Consider the following 20,468-nt stretch of genomic DNA (forward strand, 5'->3'; position numbering starts at 1 on the left):
AGAGTTCACAGCAACCCACACCGGCGTCTGCTCCCCTTCGAGAAGTGATGGGGGTGCTGGGGCTAAGCTTTGACCCTGATGTGGACATGGTGCCCCCTCTGCTGCCCCACCAGGCCTTTCTGGGTGACCTTGCTGTGCCCCTGCTGCTGATGTGGGTGGGAGGGCGCTCCCCCAGGGCTAGGCTTCTTGCATGGTCTCCTGTCTCAAGAAACTTTCTGGGAGAAGGGGAGGTGTCCCTGACCAGGAGGAAAGGAGCCGTGAGAAGGCCGTCCCCACATCTCAGCATCTGCTCTGGGTTGGACTGTGCTCCTTACCCCCAAAATCATGTTGACGACAGCACTCCCCCAAGGCATGGGGCTCACTCAACTCTGAATCCCGGTGCCCAGGGCAGGACCAGTCCACTCCATCCCTCCAATTCCTTGCCAGTTGTAGGTGTGGCCACCCTCTAGCAAGGGGAGCTCCTGGCCTCCCCCCGAATCTGGGCTCACCCTAGGGACTTGCTGAACTGAAAAAGCGCAGCAGAAATGACATGCTGGAATTTCTGAGGCTGGGTCACAGGAAGCCTCGTAGCGTCTGCTTGGGTCTCTCAGGACACTCTCAGGAAGCTCACTCTGGGCAGCGCAAGCCACGCCGTGGGCACTGCCTGAGGAGGTGCCACGTGCAGTCTGAGGAGCACTGAGACCCAGACAGGAGTGCTGGTGCCATCTTAAGTGGGTCCTGCAGTTAATGCCACACATAACAGACAAACCTCTCAGCTGAGCCCATCCCAAACGCCCCACAAAATTGTGAGCAATGTAAAATGGCTGATTTAAGCCACTAAGCCTTGGCTTGTACAGCAACGGGCAACCAAAACACTGACCATTTCTTCCAAGAGGCTCTAAGCAGCCTCACGGAGACAGAGAAGTCCTGCCTGGCCTCACCCAGCACCATCCAATCCCTACCTGCATCCTGAGTTCAGGGAGGATGAATGAACTAAGCTATTCAGACGGTCTATTTTAATAGGAAAATGTTTTTAATTGGAACGTTTTAGAAATAAGATGATGCTATGTCTTCTGTAGTTACTAATTTACACTGAAAAGTGATGGGTAACTTTTAGGACGTTTGCTTCCAGTCACTCTCCCCTGACTCCTCGATGTGATAATTCCTTCCATGAAATACAACCGTTCTCCCAAGTGACGCAATGAGGAGTATGTGCGTGACTCTGGAGGGAAAGGGTCTATATCTGTCTCTGCTTGTGCCTCGGGTTGGTTTTACAATAGACGTACCACCGGCCCCGCCTCTTCACCAGGTAACAGTCCCTGCAGCGCTTCTTAAGAACCACCTTGGTTTTGAAACTCAGCGCGGGCAGCAGGCGGGGCAGGAGGCCGGGTGAGAGAAGTGAGCGTACTTCTGCCCTGGCTTTCACAGCCAGGGGGGCTGCACCTCGAAGGGATCCCATCAGAAATGTGGAGAGGACTCGAGGCTTCACTGTGCGACGACTAAGATATAGCAGAGGGTTCACCATCTTCCTTATAAAAAGATTTGCCATGTTGTGGCGAATCTATGGGAGAGAGAAAAAAAGGTGTTACAGCTTCTCCTGCGATTCCACCTGCTCTTTAAGGCTTCCTTTTCCCTATTTCACTGAGGCTTGGGAAGAGAGGGACTTTGGGGTCGGAGGGCATTCCAGTACCAGCTGCAGCCTCGACCTGAGCTTCAACACTGCCTTAATCAGCCAAGTGTGCCAGGAGAATAAGGGGCAGTGGACGGTGGCTTCCTTCCCTTCCCGCTTGCTGCAAGTGTAGGCGAGTGTGCAAAGCCCCGCGATGTTGAGGAGCGGCTCACTTGGCTTGGAGGGAGCTTAAACTTAGGCCTCATCCCTTTCCAAACAGTTACACCAGAGCAAGGGCGGTTCAACTGATGAGCTCCTCCCTCCAACTTTCCCCACTCCCAGGGGCCCTCCTTCGGGCCAGCTTCGGGACAAACCCCAGGGACAGCGACCCCCTGGCCCCCGCCCTGGAAGGGCACGGAGCTCTGGGAGCCGGCCGCCCGCCCCTGCTTCCCCATGCGCCCCAGCCCCTAGGGTTCAGCGGCCCCGGCTGGGAGGAGCTGGGTCTGCAGGGCCCAGAGGACACCGCGGCACCGAGGCCGGCCCTGCGCGCTGGCTGTGGCGTCGCGTTCGGGAGCCGCCGGGTCCCCCGCCCTGGGTTCGCTGGGCACCCCCTCCCGTCGGCCCTGTCGGGGGCCCATGGTCGGACCCGCGCCCCCCACTCTGGCCCTCTGAGACCGCCAGGCCCCGGGCCACGCTCCTCTGACCGCGGCCCACTAGGAAAGACAGGCCCGAGGGTTTCAGGGTGGCTGGCCCCACCCTTTCGCAGCCCCAACCCTCAGGACACCCAGGACCACTGACCAGAAAAGACGGCACCCGTACCTGGCCTCACGCTCTCACCTAGCGCCGTTCCCCGCGTCTGCGCACTGGCGCGCCGACGCCGCTGCCAGGAAGAATGATGGCGGCAGTGGGGTCACGTGGCGTGTCCACATCCAGTGCGGGGCGCAGAGACGCAGCCGCGAGTGCGCAGGCGCTGGAGTCCGACGCATCACTCCCCGACTGCGCACTACCTGCGGGCCACCGGGATCGCCGCCTTGTGGGACTGGAGCGCTCTCGGGAAAAAAAAATGCAAAAACAGGAACGAAAATGGATATACGGAACGAAAAAGAAATTACAACCAATTAGACCTTAGAAAATCTGCCAAATACCAATGTCAAAACAAACTGAGAAGGAGGACATGTTTTTAAGTGGACAGGAGAAATGTAAACAGGTTCCGGGAAACGAGTGGAGACGGGCAGTAGTTGCAGCTGGTTACGGCTATTTTTCCCAACATTATGAGAAACTTCAGACATACAGAAAAAAGGAAAGAATTTTACTGTGAACACCCATATACTTGCCACCTAGATTCTACACTTAGCTCGCTTATCCCTGCCTTTTCAGGTATCTACCCGTGACTCCATCCGCCTTCCTTTGTGTGTCCAGGTGAGTTGCAAACGTGGCTGCATCCACCCCGCGCCCCCTGCAGGCCCCAACGCTTCATCCCAGCTCCCGCTTTTCGCACCTGACCCGGCAAATACCGGCCAGGGCGCTGGAGTTTATCAACTCCAGAACAAATCTCCCTCTGACCACCGCGTTTGCTGGGACATCTTTCCATTTTCAGGAGGTTTTTACGTGCATTCTTGTTTCTCATCGCCTTTCCCCCTCTTCAGCCTCTCACCGGCGACTCATCCATCACTACTGTTCTGTTCTTCGAGTCACCTGGTCCTCAGGCTCTGACCACAGCAAATAAAAGCTGGATGCTGGAGCGTTAAGCTGGGATTTATACCAAGTCAGCTCTAAGCAAAATGGGCCTTTTTAGAGGCTGTATTTGCATGCTGTAAAATCAATTGGTGTACTAGGCTCTGTGGCAGAAATCCCCCAAATATACTTTTCCTCCGCGGTTCCCCATAACCACACTCAGGAACGCTTGCCTTGAGGAGAATGCACTTCCAGTCTCTTTGGCTAAGCAGTCGACTCCTTCACTCAACATATATATATATATTTTGATATTTAAACGTCTCATGATTATCGGTTACCATAAAAATATAAACAATGTATTTTCAGTTTACATCCTCCCCTGCCTTTTCCCTTAAATAAGAACCACTGGGTACTCCTAAGCGCTGAAGATTGCGCACACCATTGCCTGCCTCATCAGGGCCCTAGCTCCAGCCTGCGGCTGCAACTGCGTGAGGCTGCACCTGCTGGCGCCACGGGGCAGCGCCTGCGCACCCTCTGCCTCTGCCCGCGCGCTCCCCAGGGCGAAATAAGTCCCGGGGGTTTGGCGCTGCCAGAAGCCGTGCGCATGCGTCCGCGCTGAGGGACGTTGCGCCGGGTCAAAGGTCAGCTGCTCAAAATGGCGGCGTCGGTGACCTTCTACCGGCTGCTGAGCCGGTGCGGCAAGGCGGCGCGGAGCTGGCCCCTGGGCGCCAGGTGTTTCGGGGTTCGGGTCTCGCCGACCGGGGAGAAGATCACACACACTGGCCAGGTAACGGCCGCTGAGTACAGGATGCCCCTTTCTCCGGCCGCTCCTTAGGCGGCTGGTGGCGGTGGGCTCGCCGGGCATCCGCGGCTCTGGTTCTGCGCCGCCAGCAGCGCAGGTCGTGGTAAGGTTGTGCTTCTGTCGCTCACGCGCCGGGGAGGACGCTCACGGGTCGGGACGGTGGCGGCAGCCTGTAGCGGTGGGTCTCATCCTTCCAGGGCCTACGGGCAGCACTTGCTGTGGACTGGCTGCCCATAGGCGATCTGTGGCCGCCGATTCTTTAGGCCAGAACGTTTAGAATTTGTGTAATATTCAATAATAAATTTTAGTAACCTGAGAAGTCGGTTGTAGTCCAAAGCACAAAAAAGTCGTAATCCAAAATGAAGAACAAAGGCCCATGTGTATATTGGAATGTGCCCTAGTAGATTTAAGGGGGGGATGTTAAAGCTCTGACCATATGCGAAAGAAGGTTGGAGGCGGTTCTCCTCCGTCAGGATTTGTCCCTCCGCCTTAGCTCCACCTTCCCGGGCTATGTCTCTACGCTGCTCTCTGATTCAGGTGATCACCGGTTTTCATCCCAGGTATCTTGCTAAAAATGCCTCTGATTACACCGAGTACTGTGCCCCTCACTTGTTTGACTTTTCATCAATGGCCTAAAAGTTAAGAAAAACACTTTCGTGTAATATTTGTGATTGATATGAAGTGTCTTCTTTCAGAATTAGGCTGTAAAAGTCACACATGGCCTTTTTGTTTTTTTCCAGGTTTATGATGATAAAGACTACAGGAGAATTCGGTTTGTAGATCGTCAGAAAGAGGTGAGTAAAAGATCTATTGAAGAGGGGTAAGCTTTCATAAAACTTTTATGTAACCAACAAGAAATAATAATTAATATATAAGATTTAAATAAATTTTTCCCATATTGCAAGCACCCTAACAGTTCTGGATGAGGTTCTACCTTTCTTATAATATTAATTGTGTCTATTTCTGACTTGTTTCCCTGTGAAACACATAACATTGTAACCGTAGTTCTGGTTTACATATAAATGGAAGTGACCTTTTTAAAAATTCTTGTGTCTTACTCTTCTGAGACTCTCAGATTTAAGTAAATCATATCAACTTAAAAAAATTACTCTTTTAACCACCTGGAGGTGTGTTTTTTATAGTTTTCACCAAATAAATTAGTATGTGTTTTTTACAGGTACTTACACTGACAAGCTGAAAATGGCACATGAGTTTTTCTTCCCTTAGTGGGTCTGTTAGCTCTATACATTGTAAGGGAAGATCAGTTCAGATGCCTGTGAGTGACCACTGGAGAAAGAATGTTGAAATTAGAATCCTTCTGCCTAAATCAGCCTATTTTTTTTTTTTTTTAACCTGACTCCTCTATCACTCATGTCTATGAGTTCCTGAATTCTTAATTAGGTCAGGCTTGCCTCCATGTTTCCTGAATTTGCTTCCTGAAGGAAGCGTCCTTCACAGCCACCTTATTCACTCTTTTTCCCACTTTGGTTAGCCTGGGTGATTCTTCTTGTTAACACCTTAGCTATCCCTAAATCATGTATTTTCCCTTCTCCCTCAATCTTGGTTATGTTATCCATTCCCAGTGTGTAGTTTTTCTACTTCTATTCCAGAGCTACAGGGCATTCCAGAAAAGCTCACATGATCATGAATTGACTATAAATTCACATTCTCAAAATTCAGCTGGTTCACTGTTGTGCGGTTTGATGGGTGGGTGTGGGTGTCAGAAAAGTTTGTTTTATAGTGGTTGATTATTTGGCAATGCCGCTTAAGTGTTGGATTGAGAAAGATCCTGAGGCCTGAGCCACATTCAGTGAAAGAGTGTGCCATGATTGATTAGTCATGTCTGCCAGGATCATGGTGGTGGAGAGGGGCTTGTGTCTGGTGGGTTTACCTCTCGGAGTAGAAGCTGTGTGGACTTGCAGTCTAACAATTGTGAGGTTCAGTCACAGCATGGGTTCAGTTTTCTCATTTGTAAAATGGAACCGTGTGAATATTTTTAAGTGAATCATAAGTCTCCAGTGAGATCACACGTCAGTTGTTGAGTAAGTGGTGGCATACGTTAAGTCCTCCTTCTCTCCATCCTTGGAAACCCTTTTCTGTGTATTCTTTGACTTGTTAGTGTATTTCCCAGTAGAAGTGTCTGTTCCATATGCCACTTTCTCCAATGCTGTAGCCCAGTGATTCACACAGAGGAGCTCATGCATTGGGAATGGGACATTTCTTCTGTGTGCAGGCTGTCCTGGGCATTCTTGTTAGGTATATGAACTTGACATTTGGAAGGTGGAAACCAATGGATGTTGAGAGGATTTGCAGGCCCTTTGGTTTCTTTTGGCAGTGATTGTGGAGAAGGGGAGGTTTCTCCTAGTGTGGAAGCGGTATGGTTTCTTTTGGTGGTGACCGTGGAGAAGGGGAGAAACCAGTGGATGTGGGGAGGGTTCGCAGGCCCTTTGGGTTCTTTTGGCAGTGACTGTGGGAAAGGAGGTTTCTCCAAGTGTGGATGTGGTGTCCGTTCTCAGGTTTCCTGGGCATCAATGGGTGGTTGTTACTGAGGCAGTGGCTGGATTCTACATCCCTGCTTTGTGGGTGTCGTGGTGGGGTTGTGGGGACAAGGTAGGAGCCTCAGATTGAGCAGTTCCGGAGCAGATTGGTCCTGAAGCCCTTGGGCTCATTCATGCAATCTGGCCCCAGCCCAGCTCCCTGTGTCAGCTCTTGCAGTGACATGGCAAGTATGTGGGTCCCTGTCACAAACGCCTCTCTGCTGAACATGGTTTGTGTAGCTTCTGGTTTCTGGTTGGTGTAGCACAGGGTAGCGGGAAACAGCTTAAAAAGAAACCAAACAGAGTCAGGATTGGCGAAGCCAGTAAGGGTGGGTATAGGAGAGTGTGGTGGTGTCTGTGGCCGGCAACTCACCCAGGCCGTTGTGGCTGTGATCTCAATGCTCCAGCCGGCCCAGCCTCTCCAGTGCCTTCCCCCGTTTAGCACCCCGAGTGTCCAGGGCACATCTTGGCATCACACCTTGGAGGTTCAAGGCGTGTTTATAACATGATGAGTGGGCATCCTGCCCGAGCTTTCCTTCTTTCAGCACGTATTTGGTGGTTAGTACTATTTTTAGTAGTAGTTGTTTCGCTTCTGAGAGACTTAATTTTTTGGAACACTTTTAGATTTACAGAAAAACTGAAGAAAGTAGAGTTTTCACAGCCCCCCCCCCTCAGTTTCTGCTGTTTACTGCCATCTCTCATTAGTGTGCTGCCTGTGTCACAGTTGATGAGCTGGTACTCATACATTATTACTAACTCAAGTCCACAGGTTCACTCTCAATGTATGTTCTAGGGTTTGGATAGATGTGTGATGACATGTGTCCACTGTGACGGTGTTGTACAGAGTTCACTGCCCTAAAAATTCTCTGTACTCTGCCTGTTCATCCCTCCCTCTTCCCAACCCCTGGCAGCCCTGATCGTACTGTCCTTCTAGTTTTGTCAAGTAATACCTTAACAAATAAACCGGGCCAGGTACAGTAGGCTTATGTCTGTCATCCCAACACTTTGGGAGGCCCAGGTGGGCTGATCACTTGAGCCCAGGCATTCAAGACCAGCCTGGACAACATGGTGAAACCCTGTATCTACAAAAAATATAAAAATTATCCCAGCATGGTGGCACATGCCTGTAGTTCGAGCTACGTGGGAGGCTGAGGTGGGAGGGTCATTGAGTCTGGGAGGTTGAGGCTGCAGGGAGCCGAGAGCATGCCACTATACTCCAGCCTGGGCAACTGAGCAAGACCCTATCTTGAAAAAAACATAAATAAATAAACTGAATCTGAACTTCACCTGTAGAACAAGAATAGCAGGAGGCTATATAATTGAGCTGGTCTGTGTGAAAAAAAGTGGAAAGTATCTCTGTGTGGCTCCTGCCCAGCTTTGACCGGGGGTGCCTGTAAAGGAATCTGTGGCCCCCAGGCCTGTGACCGGCCTTCCTGTGAGGAGACTCCTCCCGTGCTAAAGAATGTGCCACCCACCCCCAGCCCTGAAGGAAGGACCAGAAGTCAGGCCTCACATGGTCCTGGAGTAGGTGGCACTCTGGGGCCACATGAGTCAGTTGGAGCGCTGGAATGCACTTGGAAGTGATTAGGTATTTCTCTACTGTTGATGAACATATTTTCATTGTTTTATAGTGGTACAAGTGAAATTAAAAGCAGATATGACTTGTCCTCTAATAGAAGGGATGATTGGGTGAGGTCTGCAGTGAGGTGTGGTAATAATAATAGCAATAACAACAGTCTCATAGCCAGGTACTTGGCGATATCATTTGCTTATTTGATCAGAAGCTGGGGCTGCCCTGCCTGGCTGCATCTGGATTCAGGCTCCTGCACTGATGGGCTCATGAGGGCTGTGTGCTTTAGTGACTTAACTCGCAGGCTCGTGAGCATTGAGTCCGTGTAGATGAGGAAAGGCTTGGAGCAGCGCCTGTCCCAGGAAACCTCTAGTGTGTGCTCGCCCTACGCTGCTGCTGCCTTCGCCACCACCATGAGGGCTGGCTTCATTTATAGATTTTTTTTAAAATACTGAATTTAAACGTTAGCGTCTATACGCAAGGTCTTTTAGTTTTTGAAAAGAAGGAATTAGGCAGCAAAGCCAGAACATCAGGAGGCTGGGATCCCTTGAGTGCGGCTCCGTGCAGCCCCCTCTCCACCTGTGTGTGTCGGGATCACGGCTCCGTGCAGCCCCCTCTCCACCTGTGTGTGTCAGGATCACGGCTCCATGCAGCCCCCTCTCCACCTGTGTGTGTCAGGATCACGGCTCCGTGCAGCCCCCTCTCCACCTGTGTGTGTCGGGATCACGGCTCCATGCAGCCCCCTCTCCACCTGTGTGTGTCGGGATCGCGGCTCCGTGCAGCCCCCTCTCCACCTGTGTGTGTCAGGATCGCGGCTCCATGCAGCCCCTCTCCACCTGTGTGTGTCAGGATCATGGCTCCGTGCAGCCCCCTCTCCATCTGTGTGTGTCAGGATCACGGAACAGCTGGAGGCTTCAGCTTGTACCTTCATCTGCCCGCCAGCAGGATGGATTCTCTCTTCAGATGCTTGGCAGTGCAGAGTCACTCCACAGCTGGGCGTTTGGGTCAGAGCGAGATTCTGCACATTTTCTTAGACACATGGGCTGGCAGGGTTGAGTCCAGTTGTGACCCTGTGACCTCACCTGCGTGGCCCTCTGTTCTTCAGTAGCAGGCTTTAAGGTGCATGGTGCCACCAAGATTAGGAGCAGTTGCACGCAGTGCTAGTGTCTACCTGGCGTGCTGTTTTGTTGTGATAATGTGAAGTTTTATCCTTCTGAGAAGAGTGCGTGCAGATTTTGTTAATGGAAATGAGTAGTGCTCAGGAGAGAGGAAAACTACCAAGACCCTCCAAACAGAAAGCAAGTGTGGGTGACGGCGTGGAGCAATTGCAACTTTGTGCCTCGCCTCTGGGAATGTTAAATGGCGCAGCCGTGAAGGAGAACAGCATGGGGGTTCCTCAAAAAGTTGAAACTAGGACTTCCTTCCAATCCAGCGGTTCCACTTCTGAGTGTGCCCAAAAGAACTGAAAGAAGAGTCTGGGGTACACTTGTGTCATAGCATCATTCATTATAACTGCAACCTGGAAGCAGCCCGGGGGTCCATTGTCACCTGAACGGATAAGCAAAATGTGATCTGCCCAGGAACAGTGGAATATCACTCAGCCGTAAGGAAGAACGCTTGACATGCCTCACCACATGGATAGCCTGGAGGACGGTGCGCTCAGTGAAGTGAGCCAGTCACAGAAGCAGACTGCGGTGATTCCCCTAACACGAGGGACCAGAACAGTCGCTTCTTAGTGGTACTGTGTGAGGTATTTAGAGGTACTGTGTGAGGTACTTAGAGGTACTGTGTGAGGTACTTAGAGGTACTATGTGAACAGTGCATGATTTCTCTAATACAGGGGACCGGAACAGTCGCTTCCTAGAGGTAGCAGGTGGTTGCTGAGGCGGGGGGAGTTTGGAGTTAGTGTTGAATGGAATGGGGTTTCAGTTTAGGAAGGTGAAAGGTTATGGAGATGGGTGGTGGTGGTGGTTGCACAATAATGTGAATATACATAGTGTCCTTTGAAATGGTAAAGATGGCAAGTTTTATGTTACCACAATTAAAACAAAAAAATTGAGAGGGAAGTGGCTTCAGGCCCGTGCAGGAATCGACCAGCTGTTCCTCCCTGAGGCTTCCATGGCTGGTGTCGCTCATTCTTATTTCTTCCAAGAGGCCGGCAGGGCAGGGCGCACTCGAGTGGGGAAGCAAGTGAGACTGAGGCTGGGCCCACGCGGCGCCTGCAGAGGCTCTGCACACCGTGCTGGTAACTCGTGTCACCACCTGGGACAAGAGCACGCCTCGGATCAGCAGCGGAAAAGGCTTGTCATATCTTCCGTCCACACTGAAGTGTCTCTTGAGGCCAGCGCAGCACCATCCGAACCGTGCTGGCTCTTGTGCGTGCACACACACACGCTGCTGGTCACAGGAGGGACACCAGAGAGCTGAGAGGGAGCCCTGAGGTACCCAGGGGTGAGCAGCTCCAAGAAGCAGCCACTGTTCCTAGGACTGGGGGGCAGGAGGAAGAGGTGGCGTCACCAGGAGGAAGCTGTGAAAGTGCCTGTGTGGTGCTGCCGGAGCTCCACGAGGCAGACAGGACTGGGAGTCGGGGATGGGTGCTAGGGTGAGGCCCCGGCCAGACGGTGGTGGCTGAGAAGGTCCTCTGTGAGAGGAAGACTGGATTGAGGGGCCTTGAAATTCCACCCTCCGCCTTTGCAGGTCATCTGGGTGGTGGCAGAGGCGGAGCTCTGTGCTTACTTTTAGGTTCATCCTTGGAGGGTTTAAGAGGAGAGGTTTGCCTGAGTCTCTCTTGTCTTGAAGCAACCTGGGCGTCCTTTAGGGGGTGATTGAGAGGCGGGCGGTGCAGTGTGTGCCATGGCGCTCTCCAACGCATTTGTGTGGCTTCCTGCTTCTGTATGCTCCTCCTCAGCTGCCCTCCCACATACGCCATCTTGATAGTGGGATGAAGGCAGTGGGATTTTAAAATAAATCTTCTGGATTAATAAGAACCGTGGGTCTTTGCTTCCTTTAGAAAGGCTTGGACTGTCAGAAATGATGGTTATAAAGTGAGGTTTATTTATCCCAGGACCCAGAGGAAAAGAGTTGGAACTGTGAATTCATGAGCCCCAGGTTCACATGCTTTGTCGGTAAGCCGGCGAGATGGGCTTTATTTCCTGCCTCGTGCAGCTCCCCAGCTTCCTCTTTGCTTCTCTGTTGTGTCTTTGTGTCTTGTGGTTCTTTCTCTTCCAAGGCACTGGCAAAATTAGTCACTGGATTCCAGCATTCTCAAAGCAAGTTTGAACATGTATAGACAGCTCAATTACGGTTTGTAGAGCATTTTCTATGACGTTACTAAGTTTAAAAATTAATTTGAATGAAAACTTCAGTTTTGCCTGTGATTTAAGAATTACATACTTATGTAGACATATATATATACACGTTTAGCTAAAATAATTATTGGCGTTAATGTTAAGAATGCCTGACGTTCTAAATAATTCAACTGAGCTTTTACTTTATTTTAAACCTTTATTTTAAATGTCCGTGACTGGGGTCGGTATTCTGCAGAGCGTCGGTGATCCAGCTGGTGGTAACCTCCCTTTTGCATTGGTTTTGGTGCTGTGTCACAGAATCACATATTTTATGTTTTCTCTTTAATAGATGTAATCTCAGTTTGACATAATAAGATTTAAATCTAAATATTTTTATGCCCAATCATTTCATCATCAAGAGGTCGATGTGGAAGAGTGTTTGCTATTTTTTCCATTAGTGACGGACGAAGGACTCATTTTACAGTGGTTGGACAATTCACTGTGTATGATGTGCCGTGTGCTTAGTGAGAGATGGCGTGCGGGCTGCCATGCCAGTTCTCCCTGGATTCCCTTGTGAAGTGCCGCAGTGCTCTTCAGTTTTTCTTACCTTTCCCCAGGTGAAAGCGGGTGAGAATGGAGCCTTGAGTCTGAACCTGGAGTGAGGCTGTGTGCTGTGGCTGGGCGTGTTCACTGCCGGCTCTTTGTATTCCTGCGGTTGCTCTGAGATCTGGAGCCAGACGTTTGCTGGTGATGGGCGGTCCGGGTCACCCTTGAGCTGTGCACGCTAAGTGACGGGAGGGCATCCCGCGTCAGTCACCAGTGTCGAGGCGTCAGCAGCCCTCCCTGTGGGGAGGTGGCCGGTCTCTTTGACTGCCGTGATCGGGGCCTGGCAGTTTGTTAGCGTGGCCTGTGTGACACGTTGTCACTTAGGCAGACACCATATTATTTACACCATAAGGCTTAATTTGTATGGTTAGTTGCTTCGCCTGCAGCAGGGGTGAGCAGAATATCGCTCACTCCAGAGCCCACTGTAAGGCGCTGGGACAAGGCGAGGAGCGGGGACAAGGCGAGGTGCGGGGACAAGGCGAGGAGCGGGGACAAGGCGAGGTGCGGGCCGGCAGCAGAGGCTCGTGTTGCAGGAGCATGCAGAATAACCTGGGCAGCGCCACACGGCTCAGGCCTCTGCTTTAATGTGGCCTCATTTTCCTCTAACTTCCTACTGTGTTTCTGGACATAGATCTTCAAGGAAAAGCTTTATACAATGGTCATCTGTAACTGACAGAACCTCTTCAAAAATAAACCTTTCCGAAACGTATCTGTGAGGGAGAGTGGTGCCCTGCCTCCCACAGCGTGTGTGTTCTCTGTGACTGTGTGTGGCATTGAATGAGCCTCTGGCCTCCAGAAATGAGTGACTTTGTGATGAGCCCTGTTGCTGCTTCCACTCTGGGGCGGGGACGCTGTAGACGGAGCACAAGGTTTCAGGCTGTGCCATTAAGCAGGGGAACCCCAGGAGCAACATCAGAGGCAGAGGGTTGTGTCATGCTTGGCGGGGCTGGCCGTCCAGGAGGGGACATGCAGGTAGACCCACATCCCTGGGCTTTGGGGCGCGCTGGGGGTGTAGAGTTGAGTTCCTTCCCTCTACATGCACAGATGCCGACGCTCCACTTCCCATAGCTTCCCCGTGCTTCTTGCCTTGTCTTCCTGGCACTTACTCATTGACTATTCCCAGGCGCAGCTGAAAGGGGCTGGCTCATTCCAGAGTCAGAGGAAATCAAGGCATGTCCCCTTTCCAGGTTCCCAAATTTGCCATCATGAGCATCATCAAATACATTATTTGCCAAGCCAGGATGTTTTAATTGCTTTTTAAAAAAGGAAAATTCTATGAAACAGAGGGAATAGTCTAGTGATTCCCTTTTCCCATGTACCCAAGCAGTCAGTTTCAACAATTACCAACCGGAATAGTTGTCGGAATGGCCAGTCTGGCTTCAGCTCTGCTCTGCCTCTACCCCCGCCCCCCCCCCCCCCGGTAATTTTGATGTGAATCTTTGACATCATGTTACTGAGTCTAAATTTATCTGTGTGTAAGTTGACCCTTGAACAACATAGGTTTGAACTGTGTGAATCCACTTAAGTGGCTTTTCTTTCGCCTCTGCCACGCCTGAGACAGCAGGACCAACCCTCCCTTCCTCCTCCTCAGCCTGCTCGATGCGAAGATGGTGAGGATGAAGACCTTTATGACCGTCTACTTCCAGTTAATGGAAAGTCAATTCATTTTCTCTTCCTTGTGATTTCCTTCATTGCATTTTCTTCCTCTAGCTTACTTTATTATAAGAATTCAATATATAATACTTGTAACATGCAAAATATGTGTTAATCGACCGTTTATGTTATTGGTAAACATTCTGGCCAGCATCAGGCTGTGAGTAAATTGTGGGATGCGGATTTTCAACTGCGTTGGGGGTGGTTCCCCCAACCCCTGAGTTCAAGGATTAAGTGTACCTTCAAAAGATACTAACATTTATATTTTACAAGGAAGTTAAAAAAAAAAAAAAACACAAAATAACAAAATATATGAACATGACAACAATATTATCACACCTTAAAAATTATAATTACTTTAAGTTAAATATCTAAGTGGCGTTAAATATTCTTGATCCTGCATGGTTTTAAAAATGTTACAGTGTGACTCTGAGCCCAAGTGAGTTCTTACATGCAGCTGTTGGTGTCTCTTATGTCTCTTTTAATCTGTAGGTTCCCATCGATCTCCCACTCTGTCTCCTTTTCTCATTGGAAAAATGTATTTGTTCGAGAACCCAGGTCATTTCCTCTGTAGAATCATCCTCAGCTGGATTCTACTGACCACATCACTGTAGTGTTGTTGAACATGTCTCTTGTCTCTGCATGTTTTGGAAATTAGTTGGATCTCGAGCCTTGATCAGATTGAGGGTCAGTGTTTTGTTCCTGGTGAGACTGCTGCATAGGTGATGTGTCCTTCCATCAGGAGGCACATAATAGGTTCTGGTTGTAGTAAGAGACTGTGATCATTATCTCCTACATCTATGATTTCATAAGGGGTTGTAACATGATGATATTATCCATCTTATTAGGTTGGATACTTATATCAAAAGAAACCTTGGTGCTGAGGTAAAGTTTCTGTTGGAAAATCAGAAGAAATACTTGATTCTTTCCCTTTATTTACCAGTCTTTAATGGGTTGATTCTCTAGTTTCTGTTTGTTTTGTGTTGCTATAACAGAGTACCTGAGACTGGATAATTTATAAGGAACAGAGATTTATTTCTTACAGCCTGGAGGCTGGGAAATCCAAGGTTGAGGGCTGTATCTGGTGAGGGTGGAAGCTGGAAGGGCTGGAGAGTGTGCATGGAGGGGACTGAACTCCTCCTTCTACCAGGTGCCCACCCACCACCTGTGAGGGAAGCTGGAATCCCTCATGAGGCAGAACCCGTGTGACCTCAGCACCTCTGAAGGCCCCGCCCCGTCTCAACACTGTTGCATTGACGATTCAGTTTCCAACACAGGAACTTTGGGGGAACACATTCAAGCCATAGTACCTAGTAAGGTAATTAATGAGTTTTTAAAATATGTTTATGAAATCATGGGTGTAAAAATTGGTGTTTCAGCCTTTTGCAGTTATATTCCCCTTGTCCCTCAATTTCCTGTACCCCAGATTATCCCATGTGGCAAGTTTCCCCTGATTGACTTCTCTTTTGACACAACCTTAGTTGCCTTAAAAGCTTCCCTGACTTGTGCCACAATACAGTGTCTGAAGTTCATCCCATAACAGTTCCTGCCCTGGACCCAGAATCAGTCATTTTTGAAAGAATCCAGTCCCTTCCCTTTGGGGTGAAATGATGTTTAGAGACCACCGTGTGGGCAGCAGGGGTGCTTATTACCACTGTGTTAATCATGGTCCTGGGGATGGAGCTAGAAAGGGTGTGTGTAGACCGGGCGCAGTGGCTCACGCCTGAAATCCCAGCACTTTGGGAGGCCGAGGCGGGCAGATCACCTAAGATCAGGAGTTTGAGACCAGCCTGACCAACATGATGAAACCCCATCTCTACTAAAAATACAAAAATTATCCGGGTGTAGTGGCGGGCACCTGTAATCCCAGCTACTTGGGAGGCTGAGGCAAAGAACTGATTGAACTCAGGAGGCGGAGGTTGCAGTGAGCAAAAATTGCGCCACTGCATTCCAGCCTGGGCGACAGAGTGAGACTGTGTCTCAAAAAAAGAAAAGAAAGGGTGTGTGTGAACATCAGACACGGAATGAGTCACGCTGATCCTTCCAAACTCAGTTCAGGGTTCCAAGACTTCTGCCGAGCCAGTGAGCTGACCTCTCTAGTCCCTCCCCACACTGAAAATCCTGAGTTTTCAATAATAATTTTATTTGCTTTGCAAGCGGTTTTATTCTTAGGTGTGTCGTGTTAGAAATGTTCCTGCTACTCTCTCTTTAAAGTTTCTGGGAATTCCTTAGGTCCATTTGTCTCCTTTTTATCATTTTAAAAGTGTAATTTTATAACTTTGAAAAATGTAAAATATAGTCTCAGAGTCAGATTTATAAAACTCGGAAGAAAGTCTAACGATCATGCTTGCGTCCTTCTTCCTTTCCACCTCACAGTAGTAACTATTCAACGCTTTCTCCTTTGGATTTTGTGTAAATAAGTGAATATGTAGGCGGACCCCTGGTCTTCCCCACATGGATCAGTGGAAGCCTTCTGTCCACTTACCCACTGCCTGGCATCTCCACGTAGTCCTGTGTCGTTCACCCCATCGTGATACGGAGACATCTTTTTCATTCCATTTTGATTGTAACTCAGAGCATCAGCATACAAGCAGGACGTGAAATTACCGGTCTTTCCCGCACACGTCCGTGAGTCATGAACGACCAGGTGGAAGACACAGTGGATGAGGAGACCCAGTGGACGGTGAACAAAACGCTTAGGAGCGACCTAACCAGCTTTCGGGACCTCTGTGGACCAAGGGGAAAGCCGGAAGGACATTGTTCGTTGAATGGATTGCAGCACTAGTGGCATTTTTGGCATTTTAGATAAATCTGTCCCATCAGTATCACGTTTACGGAGGTGGATAACTGCATAGAGGTTCTGTGAGAGAATGTTCTTATGAAATGCACATGGGGGCCTGTGAGGGACAGGCCAGAGTGGTACAGATGCCCTCAGGTGGGACAGGACGGTGAGGTGGGGAGAAGAGGGCACGGCAGAGCCCACGGGGCAGGTGTCAGCGTTTGCTGAGTCCACGGGGACAGAAGGGAAAGCCTCTGCGCTGCTCTGATTCTTGCAGCGCTTCTCTGAGTTCGGACTGTATTCCAATGAAAAGCAAATGTGTGTGTGGCCCTAAATTTAACAATTGTGAGTCAGGAAGGTCTACGATGATAATAGTTAAATGAAGCATGCACCATAGATCCATGCTGATGGTACATGAATTTGCATGTGGTGGGTTAAATTGTATGAAGTTAGCAAGTTTGTGTATTTGTTTATGTAAGTGTTTCTTCTTGTTCCAGGTGAATGAAAACTTTGCCATTGATTTGATAGCAGAGCAGCCCGTGAGCGAGGTGCAGACACGGGTGATAGCGTGCGACGGCGGCGGGGGAGCTCTTGGCCACCCGAAAGTGTATATAAACTTGGTGCGTAGCCAGCCACCGCGCGCATGGTAGGGCGGCCTGCCCGTCCTCATTCTCCCCTGCACTCCCAGTGCCTGTTCTTTCTGCCCTCTTCTCTACCTGCTCCTGAGGCGGCCCTTATGGGGTTCACACTGCCAGCACATTCACCCTACAGCACCACACTACAGGGCCCACATACAGGCGCGTGTCCGCAAACCCCCTTTCAACTGGGAAGTGGTGGGCGGCGTGTTTAGTTGGATCAGCCTTGATGTCCGTCCGCCTTCCTTTCCTCGAGCACTCAGGCGTCTTTCCTCTCTGGGCCCTTCTTGGTTTGGTCATCATCTTAGCTCAGGCTGCCACACACAGCACCGCAGGCTGGGGCTGTAGACAGCAGAAACGCATTTCCCACACACTGGAGGCCGCAGCCCAAGACCGTGGTGCCTCTGTTGGTTCCTCCTGGGGCCTCGCTCTTCAGCTTGCAGATGAGGTCTCCTCCCTGTGTCTTCACAGGGCTGTCCCTCCGTGGGTGACTCCTCATCTCCTCTTGTAAGGACACCAGGCGGATTGGCTCAGGGCCCCTGTGTGGCCTCCGTTTACCTTCATCACCTCTTTAAAGGCTCCATTTCCAAACACAGTCACGTTGGGGGTTAGGACTTTACGGGGCACATGGTTTATTTTGTAACAGTCCCTGTGTAATCTTTTATGCCCGTCGACGAGTGTCATATACAGGACCATTGAGAAAAAAAGAACACGACCAGAGAAAGAGGCCACGGGCTGAAGCTGGGATGTGGACCTGGGGTGCAGGGAGGGAGGGAGGCCACTGACCGTGGAGCACTCAGGGACTCAGGCAGCTGCTGGGCTTGGTGTTCTCACCAAAACAGAGTCCTGGTCATGGGACTTTAGCTTCGTTAGAGCTGACATTTATTAAAAGCTGTCATTGTCTTGTTGCCTGTCCTGAAAACGGGACAGTGTAACAGGCATCAGTGGTTAAGCCGCCTAGAGTGGGACTGGGCAGCCGGCATGTCCCCTCCTGGGCTCCAGCCCTGCGGGCGGAGCTTGGGTGTGCCTCATGGTCCTGTGCAGCACCCACCCCCTGCTCCAGGCAGCTGAGGTGTGGGGAGTGAATGGAGCTGCAGGCCCACAGTGATGTCCCTGGGGGGTCCTATGGGATGGCGGCGTAACCCGGGGTTGGAGCCTGAGGCCAGGGGCTTCGGTCAGGCTGGAACCGAGACTGATAGTCTGCATTCTTACTTCAGTAGTAACTGAGTATTTTAATGTGTTTCTGACAGTCTGTTTCAAGTTTTATACATACATTTTCAATGTTTAATATCTAGATTTGAAGTAGAATATGGAAATACGACATTCCTTTTGAATGTTTTCAGGACAAAGAAACAAAAACTGGCACATGTGGTTACTGTGGGCTCCAGTTCCGACAGCACCCCCACTAGAGCACGTGGCACGCTGGGGGCCCCGCAGCGTCCTGTGAACATTTCCACGGGGAAGATGAGCACGTGAAGCTGGCTGGTTCTGTGCGAAGGGTATTCCCGGTGTCGAATAAAGGGTGTTGCTGTCAAGGCTGACAATTTGTAAGTTTGTTTCTTTTATCGGCTGGGCTTTGGAAGTGAACATCCACATGGACATGGGTAGACATGCGAGTGGAAGCAGTGCCCGCTCCAGAGTGAGCCTGAGCTGCCTCCTGCTGGCCACCGCGTGCCTTACCGGCTGCTTCTGTGTGTCTCCTCTTATCCCTGGGGCCACGTGGGCTGTGAGAATGGCGGGGCGGGCAGGGAGGGAGAAGAAGTGCCTCTTGTTTTGCAGATGCAGCTGGGCTTCCGAGAGCCAAGGTGGCTCTTGAGTTGCACAGTGAAGAGGGCGCCCAGGCCTCAGCTGGTCCTATGGGAACGTCAGTCTCTCTCCCGTGGCTGGCCTGCAGAGCTGGTCTCTGCCTCATCCTAGTCCCTATGTTGAAATGTCAGATCTTAAAACCCAAGAATTGAAGCACTGGTTTGAAGGTATTGAAAGTCACCTACTGGCCACATTAAGGACAGTCTATGTTTTTAAAAGAGTAAGGATTATAATGTACTGTAACACAAAAGTAAAAGTAGATTTTGAGGGAAGAGAAAGGAGGCTTGCTAGAATGATCCAAGAGTCTGGCCTGTGAGTGACAGGAATTCCAGAGGAGGAAATACCAGAGCAGAGGGAAGGTGAGAGGGAAGGTGAGGCAGAAACAGCAGAAACACATTTCCCAAGTCAAAGAAAAACCCACAGATCGCAGGGCTCACCAAGTTCCTAGCAGAATTGGTGAGAAAAGACAACTAGGCATATTCTGGTTTAAGGAAATAATTAAGCTGTAAACTTTAGAGTCTAGAGAAAAGAAAACCTTTTAAGCTTATGGATGAAAACAAATTACAGTGGAAAAGTGATCAGCGATCAGGCATCCAGCTCTTTGTCTTTGATGCTGGAGGCTGGAAGAGTGAAACATTGTCCACAATCTTCAGGAATCCCATGTATAACCAAAGTTAAATTCCTTATCCTGAGAGGAAGACATTCTTGGATGTGGGAGAGTTCAGAGGTCGTCATCCTGGACCCCACTGGGGAAAATACCTTGAGGAGAAGGCCTTACCCAGCAGACCTGATCACAGCCCTCGGTGTGGGGAGGGAGGCTGAGGCAGGAGCGGCTAGTAGTGGAACCAGTTCATTCCAGTGGCACGCTACCCAGACATGCACGTGAGGCCACGCTCCCGGGCTGCAGGGACGGCCGATCGTGTTGCCCTCCGTGCTGAGTTGGGAGGTCTGGGAGGTGGGGAGAGGGAAGAAGGGGATGCAGGGATCCAGGAGGTCTCTGGGTTGGGTGGGTGGAGGTGGAAGGAGGCTGAAGCTCCCTCTTGGAGTGGCGTGAAAACAAAATGGAGACAGATGTGATGGAGTAAACTGATGCCACCCGGATTCGAAATAACTGTGGAGACATCTGTGAGTTGTTCCCATGAGGGCCCAGAGAGGGAACGGCACCAGGCCAGGAAGTTGAAAATGTGGATGCAGAATAACCAGGGATGGGGAGAAGTGAAGGCGTGGGGCCAGGGGAAGGGGGAGAGAAGGGAGGAGCGAGGACTCAGAGCCAGGAGCGAGGCCAGCCCCTGGGGGAGCCACTGGTGGAGATGAGGCCCTAAAGCTCCACCCTGGGCTACAGATGCAACCCCCCCGTCCGCCACCCCCCATCTCTGATGTGCCACTTGCTTGTCCTTCATCTGTTGGGCTACCTTGCTGCTTGTCTTAACACATGTTGATGTGGTGAGTGCGTGAGTCAGACCCGCACATTCCAAGGTGGACCTGAGTGTAGGAGCAAGGCTTGCTTTTAATTCCCCTTTTAACACTGTCC

General features: G+C 50.5%; 2 protein-coding genes across 3 annotated transcripts; one reads left to right on the plus strand and one right to left on the minus strand.

Annotated features, from left to right (window-relative positions):
- Positions 1-978: 978 nt before the first annotated feature.
- Positions 979-2,503, minus strand: MRPL36 (mitochondrial ribosomal protein L36). 2 transcript variants are annotated; one of them, XM_025387930.1, is made up of 2 exons: positions 2,408-2,503; positions 979-1,540 (listed from the first exon to the last, which is right to left on the minus strand). In XM_025387930.1, exon 2 carries the CDS (start codon positions 1,526-1,528, stop codon positions 1,217-1,219), a length of 312 nt encoding a protein of 103 aa, XP_025243715.1. In that variant the 5' UTR covers positions 1,529-1,540; positions 2,408-2,503; the 3' UTR covers positions 979-1,216. The 2 variants fall into 2 exon arrangements, with proteins under 2 accessions (XP_025243715.1, XP_025243716.1); XM_025387931.1 differs by having other exon boundaries at positions 2,387-2,445.
- Positions 2,504-3,881: 1,378 nt separating this feature from the next.
- On the plus strand, positions 3,882-18,675 carry NDUFS6 (NADH:ubiquinone oxidoreductase subunit S6). Its single transcript, XM_025389083.1, has 4 exons — positions 3,882-4,049; positions 4,805-4,858; positions 16,994-17,116; positions 18,475-18,675. The coding sequence occupies exons 1-4, from the start codon at positions 3,918-3,920 to the stop codon at positions 18,538-18,540; spliced, it is 375 nt and encodes a 124-aa protein (XP_025244868.1). The 5' UTR covers positions 3,882-3,917; the 3' UTR covers positions 18,541-18,675.
- The last annotated feature ends 1,793 nt before the right edge of the window (positions 18,676-20,468 follow it).

The sequence above is a fragment of the Theropithecus gelada genome, chromosome 6 (genome assembly GCF_003255815.1).
Source record: "Theropithecus gelada isolate Dixy chromosome 6, Tgel_1.0, whole genome shotgun sequence".
Lineage (NCBI taxonomy): Eukaryota > Metazoa > Chordata > Mammalia > Primates > Cercopithecidae > Theropithecus > Theropithecus gelada.

Excerpts from the sequence above, each read along its gene's own strand:
- MRPL36 (XM_025387930.1), bottom strand. The coding sequence starts at position 1,528 with ATGGCAAATCTTTTTATAAGGAAGATGGTGAACCCTCTGCTATATCTT.
- NDUFS6 (XM_025389083.1), top strand. The coding sequence starts at position 3,918 with ATGGCGGCGTCGGTGACCTTCTACCGGCTGCTGAGCCGGTGCGGCAAG. Across the intron at positions 4,050-4,804 it reads AGATCACACACACTGGCCAG|GTTTATGATGATAAAGACTA; the intron begins GTAACGGCCGCT and ends GTTTTTTTCCAG. Across the intron at positions 4,859-16,993 it reads TTGTAGATCGTCAGAAAGAG|GTGAATGAAAACTTTGCCAT; the intron begins GTGAGTAAAAGA and ends TTCTTGTTCCAG.